The sequence below is a fragment of the Pseudophryne corroboree genome, chromosome 6 (assembly GCF_028390025.1).
Source record: "Pseudophryne corroboree isolate aPseCor3 chromosome 6, aPseCor3.hap2, whole genome shotgun sequence".
NCBI lineage: Eukaryota > Metazoa > Chordata > Amphibia > Anura > Myobatrachidae > Pseudophryne > Pseudophryne corroboree.
This window is the reverse complement of record NC_086449.1, coordinates 621,123,647-621,137,643: the sequence shown is the minus strand read 5'-3', so window position 1 is coordinate 621,137,643 and position 13,997 is coordinate 621,123,647. Positions and strand designations below refer to the sequence as shown.

The window sequence follows — 13,997 nt, the reverse complement described above, 5'->3', positions numbered from 1 at the left end:
CTCTTGGGTTACCTTAATATTCACTGTTTTTTAAATTCACTCTTATCATTCATTTTATTTCTATATAAATAAAGAATTTTTAATCAGGTCTTCGTGTCTTGATGTCAACTAATAATATGTACAGCCAAACCACACTGGTGACACCCAATCTCGTCTGATCTTAAAGCTAAGCAGTGTTGGGCCCAATCAGTACCAGGGAGGGAGACCACCTGGGAATATCAGGTACTGTAGGAAAATGGATAACGTCGGCCACTGGTTTATATAATTGTGTAATAGCTATGACACTGATTAGTAGTTGGTTACATGCACCTGTAAATCATAAATTAACACTCAATTTCTATATTATTAATTACACCATAGGGTGTGTCACTAATTCCTCACATATAGTAGTTATAATCTCACATCTATTATAAATATAATAAGATGAGACACTGCACCTCACATATAAGTGATACTATGTTGTTCTCCCTCACTCATAATATTTAATTTTATTTCTTCTAAATAATATTCATAACATAATATCAGATACTGTACATGTACGTTTGTGGTAATTTTTTTTTTATTTTTAGTATTTTTTGATTTAAAGTATCTATTTTTTTATCATCTGTTATACTTTTGGAGCATTACAACTAAAAAATACTGACATATTTATTTTCTCTAACACATGACTCTGGAGCCCTAAATGTATCATGATTTGACATCCTTCTGCACCAATATGAACGATGTGTGCCGATATAAGAGGAACAGGAAAAGTCCTCTGCATTCCAGAATGCGCTCCAGCTACTAAGTTTGTCTGACGTGACACATATTCAGGACGAGGAACTGCATTGTGCGTTCCAGGGTGCGTTCCAGACGCACAGTACACTATGGATCCTGTGATGCAGGCGCTGTGACGAGCCGAAAGTGGGGCGGAAGTTCACCGCTACTACCGGAAGTGGGGCAGAAGTTCACCGCGAATACTGGAAGTGGGGCGGGAATCACCGCTGTCACTACTAAACACTATTAAAACTGTTTTTTATGCTTGGACACTGTTTTAGGTTAGAATTGACATCTGAAAGCCCAGACCGCTGCCTCCTAATATATATTATATATTTCTCTTATGTAATAGTTTCTTCCTTAGTCATCTGGATTAATGAAACAGGATGTGATGTTAGAATTAGTTCCTGTTTGGTGGGGTGTAAAACCCAGCCCAGTCCCAGCCTCATATCACCCCTTGATGAAGTCCAGATAGGACGAAACGCGTTGGGCTCTACTATATTGACCTCCACCGTGCACTGAGATAAGTTTTTTTTTATCCTTCAGACTCAGATATTCATTGTTTTTTTTTGTTTTTTTTTCCATTGTTTAATTGTTTTAGATTTATAATTTTGTTCAGCTCCTTTGTGAGATTTTATTAAATATCTTCTTATTGCTACTGGCTTTTAGGTTCCATTTTAAAACGGTCATATAGAACATTTACCTTGCTTCACATTTTGATCGCCGTACCTCTACTCTTTTTATCCATTTCTTTGTTTACAGCTCTACACCATTGCTGTATTTTACTTAGGTGCTGGCAGACCCCAGGGGACCTGTAAGTTTATATATTTAAGCACTGTTTGTTTTGCACTGTGTGTTATGTGTGTCCTGATGACGGGGGGCAGTACCCCGAAATGTTGAAAATTAAAGCACCTTGATTTTTCACTGAGTGGGTAGTCCAGGAGTGACTCTATTATTTGGAGGATATATATATATATACTGTGTGTGTGTATGTACATGTGTGTGTGTGTGTGTGTGTGTGTGTGTGTGTATGTATATATATATATATATATATATATATATATGCACACTTCATGCAGAGTACAACATGGGGTGACCTGTAGCCACTACTCTTGTAGTTGCCAAACTATCTCTAATTGTGACACCTGAAGGCATGAAGTTTACTTATGAGATAAATATAATTATTAAAAATGAGGAATTGTGCTCAAAGAAAAAGTTGGACAAAGACAAGCTCATAATGCCTTACTCAGAGTTGTGCACAATGGCTACTTTTTCCTAGTCGAGTGATAATTGCTGACTGCACATGTGTCTAAAGGCCCGTACACACTGGCCGATATATCGGCCGTTCTCTTGAACGGCCGATATATAGCGGGACCGTCGGCCAGTGTGTACGGCCGATACATCTGTGAACTCCGTTGTTCACAGACGTAATGCGTCGGCCCCGCAGCACAGCCGACGGCCAATATATCTACCGATATATTGGCGCGTCGCTGTGTGTGTATGGGGCGGTCGGCCGACAGCACGTACACATGCTGCTGCGGCCGGCGGTGATTGACAGCTGAACTGGGCGGGCGTGTTTACACGCCCGCCCAGTTCATGACGTCCGTCCACGACGGATCGGGCAGTGTGTATGCTCAACACACTGGCCGATACATCCATAGATATATGTGCTGATCAATTGATCTGCAGATATATCTATTAGTGTGTACCCACCTTTAGTCGCACTGCGTATGTACCTCGATGGTGGCAGAGAGGATTTATTCACAAAGTGACTGACAGGCAGGGACCATTAGTGGACAGGAATGTGGTTGCAGTGACTCAGACGCAGGCTTGTTGCACCTGTTTTCAGGATGTGTCTCAGCCTGCGATTGCAAACCCAACACTGTGGCTCTGGTGTCTTACTTCCTATGGCATGCTGCTCCACCATAGTTAATCAGATCTGTGATGGATGCTGCATCTTTATACACAGCCGCTGGGCATTACGAGTAGAGATGAGCGCCTGAAATTTTTCGGGTTTTGTGTTTTGGTTTTGGGTTCGGTTCCGCGGCCGTGTTTTGGGTTCGAACGCGTTTTGGCAAAACCTCACCGAATTTTTTTTGTCGGATTCGGGTGTGTTTTGGATTCGGGTGTTTTTTTCAAAAAACACTAAAAAACAGCTTAAATCATAGAATTTGGGGGTCATTTTGATCCCAAAGTATTATTAACCTCAAAAACCATAATTTACACTCATTTTCAGTCTATTCTGAATACCTCACACCTCACAATATTATTTTTAGTCCTAAAATTTGCACCGAGGTCGCTGTGTGAGTAAGATAAGCGACCCTAGTGGCCGACACAAACACCGGGCCCATCTAGGAGTGGCACTGCAGTGTCACGCAGGATGTCCCTTCCAAAAAACCCTCCCCAAACAGCACATGACGCAAAGAAAAAAAGAGGCGCAATGAGGTAGCTGTGTGAGTAAGATTAGCGACCCTAGTGGCCGACACAAACACCGGGCCCATCTAGGAGTGGCACTGCAGTGTCACGCAGGATGGCCCTTCCAAAAAACCCTCCCCAAACAGCACATGACGCAAAGAAAAAAAGAGGCGCAATGAGGTAGCTGTGTGAGTAAGATTAGCGACCCTAGTGGCCGACACAAACACCGGGCCCATCTAGGAGTGGCACTGCAGTGTCACGCAGGGTGTCCCTTCCAAAAAACCCACCCCAATCAGCACATGATGCAAAGAAAAAGAAAAGAAAAAAGAGGTGCAAGATGGAATTATCCTTGGGCCCTCCCACCCACCCTTATGTTGTATAAACAAAACAGGACATGCACACTTTAACCAACCCATCATTTCAGTGACAGGGTCTGCCACACGACTGTGACTGATATGACGGGTTGGTTTGGACCCCCCCCAAAAAAGAAGCAATTAATCTCTCCTTGCACAAACTGGCTCTACAGAGGCAAGATGTCCACCTCATCTTCACCCTCCGATATATCACCGTGTACATCCCCCTCCTCACAGATTATCAATTCGTCCCCACTGGAATCCACCATCTCAGCTCCCTGTGTACTTTGTGGAGGCAATTGCTGCTGGTCAATGTCTCCGCGGAGGAATTGATTATAATTCATTTTAATGAACATCATCTTCTCCACATTTTCTGGATGTAACCTCGTACGCCGATTGCTGACAAGGTGAGCGGCGGCACTAAACACTCTTTCGGAGTACACACTTGTGGGAGGGCAACTTAGGTAGAATAAAGCCAGTTTGTGCAAGGGCCTCCAAATTGCCTCTTTTTCCTGCCAGTATAAGTACGGACTGTGTGACGTGCCTACTTGGATGCGGTCACTCATATAATCCTCCACCATTCTATCAATGTTGAGAGAATCATATGCAGTGACAGTAGACGACATGTCCGTAATCGTTGTCAGGTCCTTCAGTCCGGACCAGATGTCAGCATCAGCAGTCGCTCCAGACTGCCCTGCATCACCGCCAGCGGGTGGGCTCGGAATTCTGAGCCTTTTCCTCGCACCCCCAGTTGCGGGAGAATGTGAAGGAGGAGATGTTGACAGGTCGCGTTCCGCTTGACTTGACAATTTTGTCACCAGCAGGTCTTTCAACCCCAGCAGACCTGTGTCTGCCGGAAAGAGAGATCCAAGGTAGGCTTTAAATCTAGGATCGAGCACGGTGGCCAAAATGTAGTGCTCTGATTTCAACAGATTGACCACCCGTGAATCCTTGTTAAGCGAATTAAGGGCTGCATCCACAAGTCCCACATGCCTAGCGGAATCGCTCCGTGTTAGCTCCTCCTTCAATGCCTCCAGCTTCTTCTGCAAAAGCCTGATGAGGGGAATGACCTGACTCAGGCTGGCAGTGTCTGAACTGACTTCACGTGTGGCAAGTTCAAAGGGCATCAGAACCTTGCACAACGTTGAAATCATTCTCCACTGCACTTGAGACAGGTGCATTCCACCTACTATATCGTGCTCAATTGTATAGGCTTGAATGGCCTTTTGCTGCTCCTCCAACCTCTGAAGCATATAGAGGGTTGAATTCCACCTCGTTACCACTTCTTGCTTCAGATGATGGCAGGGCAGGTTCAGTAGTTTTTGGTGGTGCTCCAGTTTTCTGTACGTGGTGCCTGTACGCCGAAAGTGTCCCGCAATTCTTCTGGCCACCGACAGCATCTCTTGCACGGCCCTGTCGTTTTTTAAAAAATTCTGCACCACCAAATTCAAGGTATGTGCAAAACATGGGACGTGCTGGAATTGGCCCAGATTTAATGCACACACAATATTGCTGGCGTTGTCCGATGCCACAAATCCACAGGAGAGTCCAATTGGGGTAAGCCATTCCGCGATGATCTTCCTCAGTTGCCGTAAGAGGTTTTCAGCTGTGTGCGTATTCTGGAAAGCGGTGATACAAAGCGTAGCCTGCCTAGGAAAGAGTTGGCGTTTGCGAGATGCTGCTACTGGTGCCGCCGCTGCTGTTCTTGCGGCGGGAGTCCATACATCTACCCAGTGGGCTGTCACAGTCATATAGTCCTGACCCTGCCCTGCTCCACTTGTCCACATGTCCGTGGTTAAGTGGACATTGGGTACAGCTGCATTTTTTAGGACACTGGTGACTCTTTTTCTGAGGTCTGTGTACATTTTCGGTATCGCCTGCCTAGAGAAATGGAACCTAGATGGTATTTGGTACCGGGGACACAGTACCTCCAACAAGTCTCTAGTTGGCTCTGCAGTAATGATGGATACCGGAACCACGTTTCTCACCACCCAGGATGCCAAGGCCTCAGTTATCCGCTTTGCAGTAGGATGACTGCTGTGATATTTCATCTTCCTCGCAAAGGACTGTTGAACAGTCAATTGCTTACTGGAAGTAGTACAAGTGGGCTTACGACTTCCCCTCTGGGATGACCATCGACTCCCAGCGGCAACAACAGCAGCGCCAGCAGCAGTAGGCGTTACACGCAAGGATGCATCGGAGGAATCCCAGGCAGGAGAGGACTCGTCAGACTTGCCAGTGACATGGCCTGCAGGACTATTGGCATTCCTGGGGAAGGAGGAAATTGACACTGAGGGAGTTGGTGGGGTGGTTTGCGTGAGCTTGGTTACAAGAGGAAGGGATTTACTGGTCAGTGGACTGCTTCCGCTGTCGGCCAAAGTTTTTGAACTTGTCACTGACTTATTATGAATGCGCTGCAGGTGACGTATAAGGGAGGATGTTCCGAGGTGGTTAACGTCCTTACCCCTACTTATTACAGCTTGACAAAGGGAACACACGGCTTGACACCTGTTGTCCGCATTTGTGGTGAAATACCTCCACACCGAAGAGCTGATTTTTTTGGTATTTTCACCTGGCATGTCAACGGCCATATTCCTCCCACGGACAACAGGTGTCTCCCCGGGTGCCTGACTTAAACAAGCCACCTCACCATCAGAATCCTCCTGGTCAATTTCCTCCCCAGCGCCAGCAACACCCATATCCTCCTCATCCTGGTGTACTTCAACACTGACATCTTCAATCTGACTATCAGGAACTGGACTGCGGGTGCTCCTTCCAGCACTTGCAGGGGGCATGCAAATAGTGGAAGGCGCATGCTCTTCACGTCCAGTGTTGGGAAGGTCAGGCATCGCAAACGACACAATTGGACTCTCCTTGTGGATTTGGGATTTCAAAGAACGCACAGTTCTTTGCGGTGCTTTTGCCAGCTTGAGTCTTTTCAGTTTTCTAGCGAGAGGCTGAGTGCTTCCATCCTCATGTGAAGCTGAACCACTAGCCATGAACATAGGCCAGGGCCTCAGCCGTTCCTTGCCACTCCGTGTGGTAAATGGCATATTGGCAAGTTTACGCTTCTCCTCCGACAATTTTATTTTAGGTTTTGGAGTCCTTTTTTTTCTGATATTTGGTGTTTTGGATTTGACATGCTCTGTACTATGACATTGGGCATCGGCCTTGGCAGACGACGTTGCTGGCATTTCATCGTCTCGGCCATGACTAGTGGCAGCAGCTTCAGCACGAGGTGGAAGTGGATCTTGATCTTTCCCTAATTTTGGAACCTCAACTTTTTTGTTCTCCATATTTTATAGGCAGAACTAAAAGGCACCTCAGGTAAACAATGGAGATGGATGGATTGGATACTAGTATACAATTATGGACGGACTGCCACGGTTAGGTGGTATAAAAAAACCACGGTTAGGTGGTATATATTATAATAATAATACAATTATGGATGGACGGACTGCCTGCCGACTGCCGACACAGAGGTAGCCACAGCCGTGAACTACCGCACTGTACACTGGTTGATAAAGAGATAGTAGTATACTCGTAACAATTAGGATGACACTATGACGGTATAAAGAATGAAAAAAAAACCACGGTTAGGTGGTAGGTATATAATAATAAATAATACAATTCTGGTCGGACGGACTGCCTGCCGTGTGCCGACACAGAGGTAGCCACAGCCGTGAACTACCGCACTGTACACTGGTTGATAAAGAGATAGTAGTATACTCGTAACAATTAGGATGACACTATGACGGTATAAAGAATGAAAAAAAAAACCACGGTTAGGTGGTAGGTATATAATAATAAATAATACAATTCTGGTCGGACGGACTGCCTGCCGTGTGCCGACACAGAGGTAGCCACAGCCGTGAACTACCGCACTGTACACTGGTTGATAAAGAGATAGTAGTATACTCGTAACAATTAGGATGACACTATGACGGTATAAAGAATGAAAAAAAAACCACGGTTAGGTGGTAGGTATATAATAATAAATAATACAATTCTGGTCGGACGGACTGCCTGCCGTGTGCCGACACAGAGGTAGCCACAGCCGTGAACTACCGCACTGTACACTGGTTGATAAAGAGATAGTAGTATACTCGTAACAATTAGGATGACACTATGACGGTATAAAGAATGAAAAAAAAACCACGGTTAGGTGGTAGGTATATAATAATAAATAATACAATTCTGGTCGGACGGACTGCCTGCCGTGTGCCGACACAGAGGTAGCCACAGCCGTGAACTACCGCACTGTACACTGGTTGATAAAGAGATAGTAGTATACTCGTAACAATTAGGATGACACTATGACGGTATAAAGAATGAAAAAAAAACCACGGTTAGGTGGTAGGTATATAATAATAAATAATACAATTCTGGTCGGACGGACTGCCTGCCGTGTGCCGACACAGAGGTAGCCACAGCCGTGAACTACCGCACTGTACACTGGTTGATAAAGAGATAGTAGTATACTCGTAACAATTAGGATGACACTATGACGGTATAAAGAATGAAAAAAAAAACCACGGTTAGGTGGTAGGTATATAATAATAAATAATACAATTCTGGTCGGACGGACTGCCTGCCGTGTGCCGACACAGAGGTAGCCACAGCCGTGAACTACCGCACTGTACACTGGTTGATAAAGAGATAGTAGTATACTCGTAACAATTAGGATGACACTATGACGGTATAAAGAATGAAAAAAAAAACCACGGTTAGGTGGTAGGTATATAATAATAAATAATACAATTCTGGTCGGACGGACTGCCTGCCGTGTGCCGACACAGAGGTAGCCACAGCCGTGAACTACCGCACTGTACACTGGTTGATAAAGAGATAGTAGTATACTCGTAACAATTAGGATGACACTATGACGGTATAAAGAATGAAAAAAAAACCACGGTTAGGTGGTAGGTATATAATAATAAATAATACAATTCTGGTCGGACGGACTGCCTGCCGTGTGCCGACACAGAGGTAGCCACAGCCGTGAACTACCGCACTGTACACTGGTTGATAAAGAGATAGTAGTATACTCGTAACAATTAGGATGACACTATGACGGTATAAAGAATGAAAAAAAAACCACGGTTAGGTGGTAGGTATATAATAATAAATAATACAATTCTGGTCGGACGGACTGCCTGCCGTGTGCCGACACAGAGGTAGCCACAGCCGTGAACTACCGCACTGTACTGTGTCTGCTGCTAATATAGACTGGTTGATATTTAAAGAGATATTAGTAGTATACAACAATACTATACTGGTGGTCAGGCACTGGTCACCACTCCTGCAGCAAAAGTGTGCACTGTTAATTAATATAATTGTACTCCTGGCTCCTGCTAACAACCTGCAGTGCTCCCCAGTCTCCCCCACAATTAATTATAAGCTTTTAATTTATACATTGATGACTGTGCAGCACACTGGGCTGAGCTGAGTGCACACAGACTGAGTCACACTGTGTGACTGACTGTGCTGTGTATCGTTTTTTTTTTCAGGCAGAGAACGGATATAGCAGAGAGAAGTGAACGGATATATTATATTAAATAAAAGTTAACTAGCAACTGCACTGGTCACTGACTGTGGTAAACTAACTCTGTCTGCGACTCTGCACAATCTCTCTCTCTCTATCTAATCTATCTCTATTCTAATGGAGAGGACGCCAGACACGTCCTCTCCCTATCAATCTCAATGCACGAGTGAAAATGGCGGCGACGCGCGGCTCCTTATATAGAATCCGAGTCTCGCGATAGAATCCGAGCCTCGCGAGAATCCGACAGCGTCATGATGACGTTCGGGCGCGCTCGGGTTAACCGAGCAAGGCGGGAAGATCCGAGTCGCTCGGACCCGTGAAAAAAAACATGAAGTTCGGGCGGGTTCGGATTCCGAGGAACCGAACCCGCTCATCTCTAATTACGAGGCCGCTGGTGGGTGCCTCAGTCCATATCCAGGCTGCTGCAGCATTAGCATATATTTGGAAGGGTTGGGGCTAGGAGACCGACACTGAGGATTCCAGCGGTCAGCATCCTGAGCCCGTAATCCCGGCAGCAGAATGCCGGCGGAGGTTGAGCGCAACAAAGCCCCTTGCGGGCCACAGGTTCTATTCCCACTTTATGGGTGTCGTGGACACTCACGAGTGGGAATAGTCCCTATCAGTCGGCATGTCAACTGTCGTGTTGGTAAGCGGGCGTGATCCTGGCATCGGCATGGTGACCGCCGGGATCCCGATTTGCACAGTAGCTGTATACAAACTTCAGCTGAGAATGCATTAGCGTACATCTCAGATTCAGATCCATATAAACTTTTACAACCACATTTTTTTAACCAAGGATATCAATTGTCTGTAATAACTTAACATTTGGAAGTTCTTGCTCATAAGAAAAGTGGACAGAGAGAGAAGTCCGGTACACTGACTACTTTACTCTCACCCATCGTGCCAGTATTGCTGCTTCTATAGATTGCTGGCATAACACACATCTACTGTTACTTCCCATACTTACTCATCACTTGCCATCTCATGATGAAAACAAAGACACACTAGAAAATCAACTTCTAGCGTCATACACGACTAACAGTGTCGATGAAATATATAAGGCACACTGGGATGCACAGGCAGCACACAAAATAGACCATGTAATGTAATGCTTACAATCTAGAAAATAAAATCTTGTGACGAAAGAGAAGTAGAAGTTCAGGGAGATGGGGGAATGAGGGAAAGGGTAGAAAAGTCTGAGGAGGAGTGCTTTTAAGAAAGAGAGAGAGAGAAGGAAAGTGAGAGAGTCTAACCCCCACACACACACTTTCCCCCCCAAAACACAGGCAATGCATGGGACCATGTCTGGTTTAAAAAAAAAAAAAAACCTTTATGGGTCTATTTAAGACCAATTTCTGTGAAATCCATAAAATGCAGCAAAATAAAACAATAGCTATAGAAATGTCCAGTGCAGATGGTTTGCCTTTTTCGGACAAAAAGAGTACCAACACTAGCAGACTTGCACAGGACCTGGCGGCTCACTTGCACCAGGCATCTCACGCTGCATGGCATATCGAGGACACATCTGTAAAATAGTGGAGGGAAGTAAAACAGCTTTGCAAAGAAAATTAAAATAGAGAGAGACCCTAAAATAATTAAAACAAAAGGTCTAATAAGTCTGAAGGAAGGGCTCTGTGGGGTGTACAGCACTGATAGACAAACCAAGCACACAGAACCTGGGGGAATTTGTGAGAGGTACCATGCACATAAGCAGAGATTTTCTGTATGGCTGATAAGTGCCAACTTTTATTCAGGAGCTGTTGGCGGGAGTGTGGGTTTGCTTTTTCTTTTGATTTGAAAGATCTAAAAGATGATAATACCATACCCTCCAACATTTTACACATAAAAATCGGTACAAATTAGAAAAGGGGGCATGGCCATGGGTAAAGGCCTTTTCCTATACTTTTAATGGAAGTTTAGAGAGCCAAAAATCGGTACAGACCATAAAAAAAAGGCACTGTACCTATTAAAAAGGTACAGTTGGAGGGTATGTAATACTCTTAGGCACCAAAGATTAATACGTAAATAGGGGTCTTCATGGCATTTACAATAAGGTAAAAGCTCAGTTCACGTTTAAGTGGCCATTGCTGTTTAGCATTTGCTGCAGTGGTGATGCATTATAGTGTAGTATAATATACTATGACACCTATATATACAAAATTATGCACTATGAAGTTGATTGGAGGAATTTTGAGACTCGGGCATACAACTAATTCAGAATCACTAATTATAATTTTACTGCCGCTGTTTGTGGCAATAAGAGATTATAGATTGCCCAAATGTACTATTCATCAAATGCAGGGGCTCCGAAAAAGGCTCCCTGTAATAAATAAGAAGTGTAATGATCACAAAAGCCATCATATCACTTCTACTTTGGGAGCCAGGGCCATGATTGTACGCATGCGCAGCCTGCTGACCACACACATGTGGCGGTTCCAGGTATTAAAGTAACCCCAGGCATTCTGTAATGAATCCCAGGTATCCCTAATTTGCCAATAAGCTGTTTATCATCCTCCTAAGCAAAGGTAACTTCTTTATTTGTGTCCCTTCCCTTCCTTTCTCTTCCTCTCCTAGTAGTAGTAGAATGTAGTCATGGTTCTTTAAAAGTTACTTAAGACCTGCTAAAGCTATGTCTAAATACTTCAAATATGTAGCCAATTCCATAATGCGGACTGTGTACTGTGCATTCAGCAGCTGCCATTGTTCAATCACAACATATATATACAGGGTCCTTCCGGAGTGTGAATAAGTCTTGTAATTACTAGTCACACTATACAGATGTAGCCAGCCTCATCCAAGCTGTGACTATTCGCACCTGCTATTAGTTTGCCGTGTGTAGCATGCCTGTATAGTCGTACCCGAAGCCCATAGAGGTAGGGTTGTGTCTATGTTCTCTTCGTGAACAGGACCAGGAAGTGACAGCACGAGAGGGCAGATGAGAACTTCCGCCCTTACAGCACTTTAATGTTTTATCCATTCTCCGTTTGACTGAGGTTATTTTGTTTTTTCTATGCACCATTATACCCTCACGGGCTCGCTTCGCTCGCCATGCTTCGGGCTCAGTGTCTTGCTCCGCTTCTTTTGCCACAGGTTACTATTCCTAATAGTTGGTGACATGGACCCAGGGGCTTATGGGAAAGGTCCTCTCCACGAAGGGCAATTAGACGCTACCATAGAGGTAGCATTGTCTAAACGTGGGGGCACCCCCAGGCTCCCCAAGTCACTGCCGTGATGCGTGCTTACACATCACGGCCAAATTCCCGTATTGCATTACTTTTCTCACGTCTTACAGAAGCATCACATTTCTTATAGTAACACCCAGCACTGTGTACAGTGGCTATACTACTGTATTTACTGTAATATCAGGAATATAGGCTATGGTTGTAATCTTACATGATCAATATTAATATTATTCGGTAATACTGTATTATTGGTGCCAGTTGTACTTTATTCTAATATTGCTTTTTTTTATAAATGTTTAGAAATATATTATTATGATTATTATTTTTTATTATTATTATTATTATTATTATTATTATTATTATTGTTAGTTATTATTATTATTATTATTATTATTATTGTTGTTGTTGTTATTATAATACCTTTTGGCTGTTCACAGCTCCAGAAATGTTCTACCCAAGAGATCAAATTTGTTATTCTTTTGCTGTTGACTGGTGGTCCTTAGGAGTTACAGCATATGAACTTCTAAGAGGCAGGGTAAGATCAGCATGTATATATTTAATTCTGTTTTTTTTTTCTCTTTTTGATATGCAGATTGCTATTATAGACATTATATATACACTATTAGGGTATCATCATAGGAAACAACTTCAACAAAATTATACAATGTGTTTGTTTTACCACCGTCTGCACATGTGTCATGCATAAATGTGGGTTGTTGCTTTTATGTATGTTGCGCTCATGTTTGTGTCGCTTTTGCTGGGCCCCAAGCAGTTGGTTTCTTTTTATGTACCTGGAGAAATGAAACACAATATTGTGATGGTGTCAGCTCTTTAGCACACATCTGCACACAGATACAAGAAAAAATGGATATTGAGGATCTACTGCACCCATAGATGGCTGCAGTGAGGGCGTACAGGGAGATGTCACTCTATCTCCAACAACACAATTTATAAACAAACATAAGAGTCCGCCTTCCGCTGCGCTATCAGCAAGTCCTTGAATGGATAGTGTATCACAAAGTCAGAGTCCCAAATTTCAGAGTCCCGAAGCGAAAACTACAGATGTATCCACCGTTATCTTGAGTAGTTTTCTGTACCTAGTCACAACATGATTTATTAGCATAAACCCTTCAGCTATTGTTCTCAACTGCAATACAATACAGAGAACAATACAGCAGGGGATTAAGTCATTACAGCAGGGGATTAAGTCTGACTGGCCAGTCACAGTTAATCCTATTAACCGTCAAGATAAATGTGGATACATCTGTACTAACAGCCTGTATGTTCAGGGTCAATGGTATAGGGGATCTTAACTGACAATGATTGATGGGTGTAAGTCGTGAAGAAGTAACTGGAAAACTTCTTATAGGTACGCACCGTACTCACATGTACGGTGTGTGTAAGATGTCCATATAGGTATCTTTTTCCTCCTTAGCTCCAATCGGTACCGGCCTTCTTCTTTTCTCTTTAGCGGCTCCTCATGGGAATAAAGAGGAACAGACACGGGTGGAACAAAGACTCTCCAGTCGAAACGCGTTGGTGGTTAAGGAGGTTCACCCCGGTACTCAGGAGATCAGTTCTGAGGAGTGTGAGAGTCCGGACTTACCACACCCCAGGACTGTGTTTTTTAACAACTACCTCTTAGTATTGGGATGTTTCTCTTCATTATTCATGCATGGTGATCCATGTTCAAGAAGCTTTTACTTATTTTATGACATTGATTGTGAATAAAACGGATACATTCTC

The 13,997-nt window shown here is 43.8% G+C and overlaps 1 protein-coding gene and 1 pseudogene across 2 annotated transcripts in view; both read left to right on the top strand.

Moving 5' to 3' along the window:
• The window catches only part of STK32A (serine/threonine kinase 32A), a 523,510-nt gene that overhangs the window by 434,027 nt on the left and 75,486 nt on the right, over positions 1–13,997 (top strand). For both annotated transcript variants that reach the window (XM_063928099.1, XM_063928098.1), the window contains one exon: positions 12,689–12,786. In XM_063928099.1, coding sequence (XP_063784169.1) covers positions 12,689–12,786 — 98 coding nt within the window. The remainder of the gene's footprint in view (positions 1–12,688; positions 12,787–13,997) is intronic.
• Positions 117–234, top strand: LOC134937708 (5S ribosomal RNA; annotated as a pseudogene).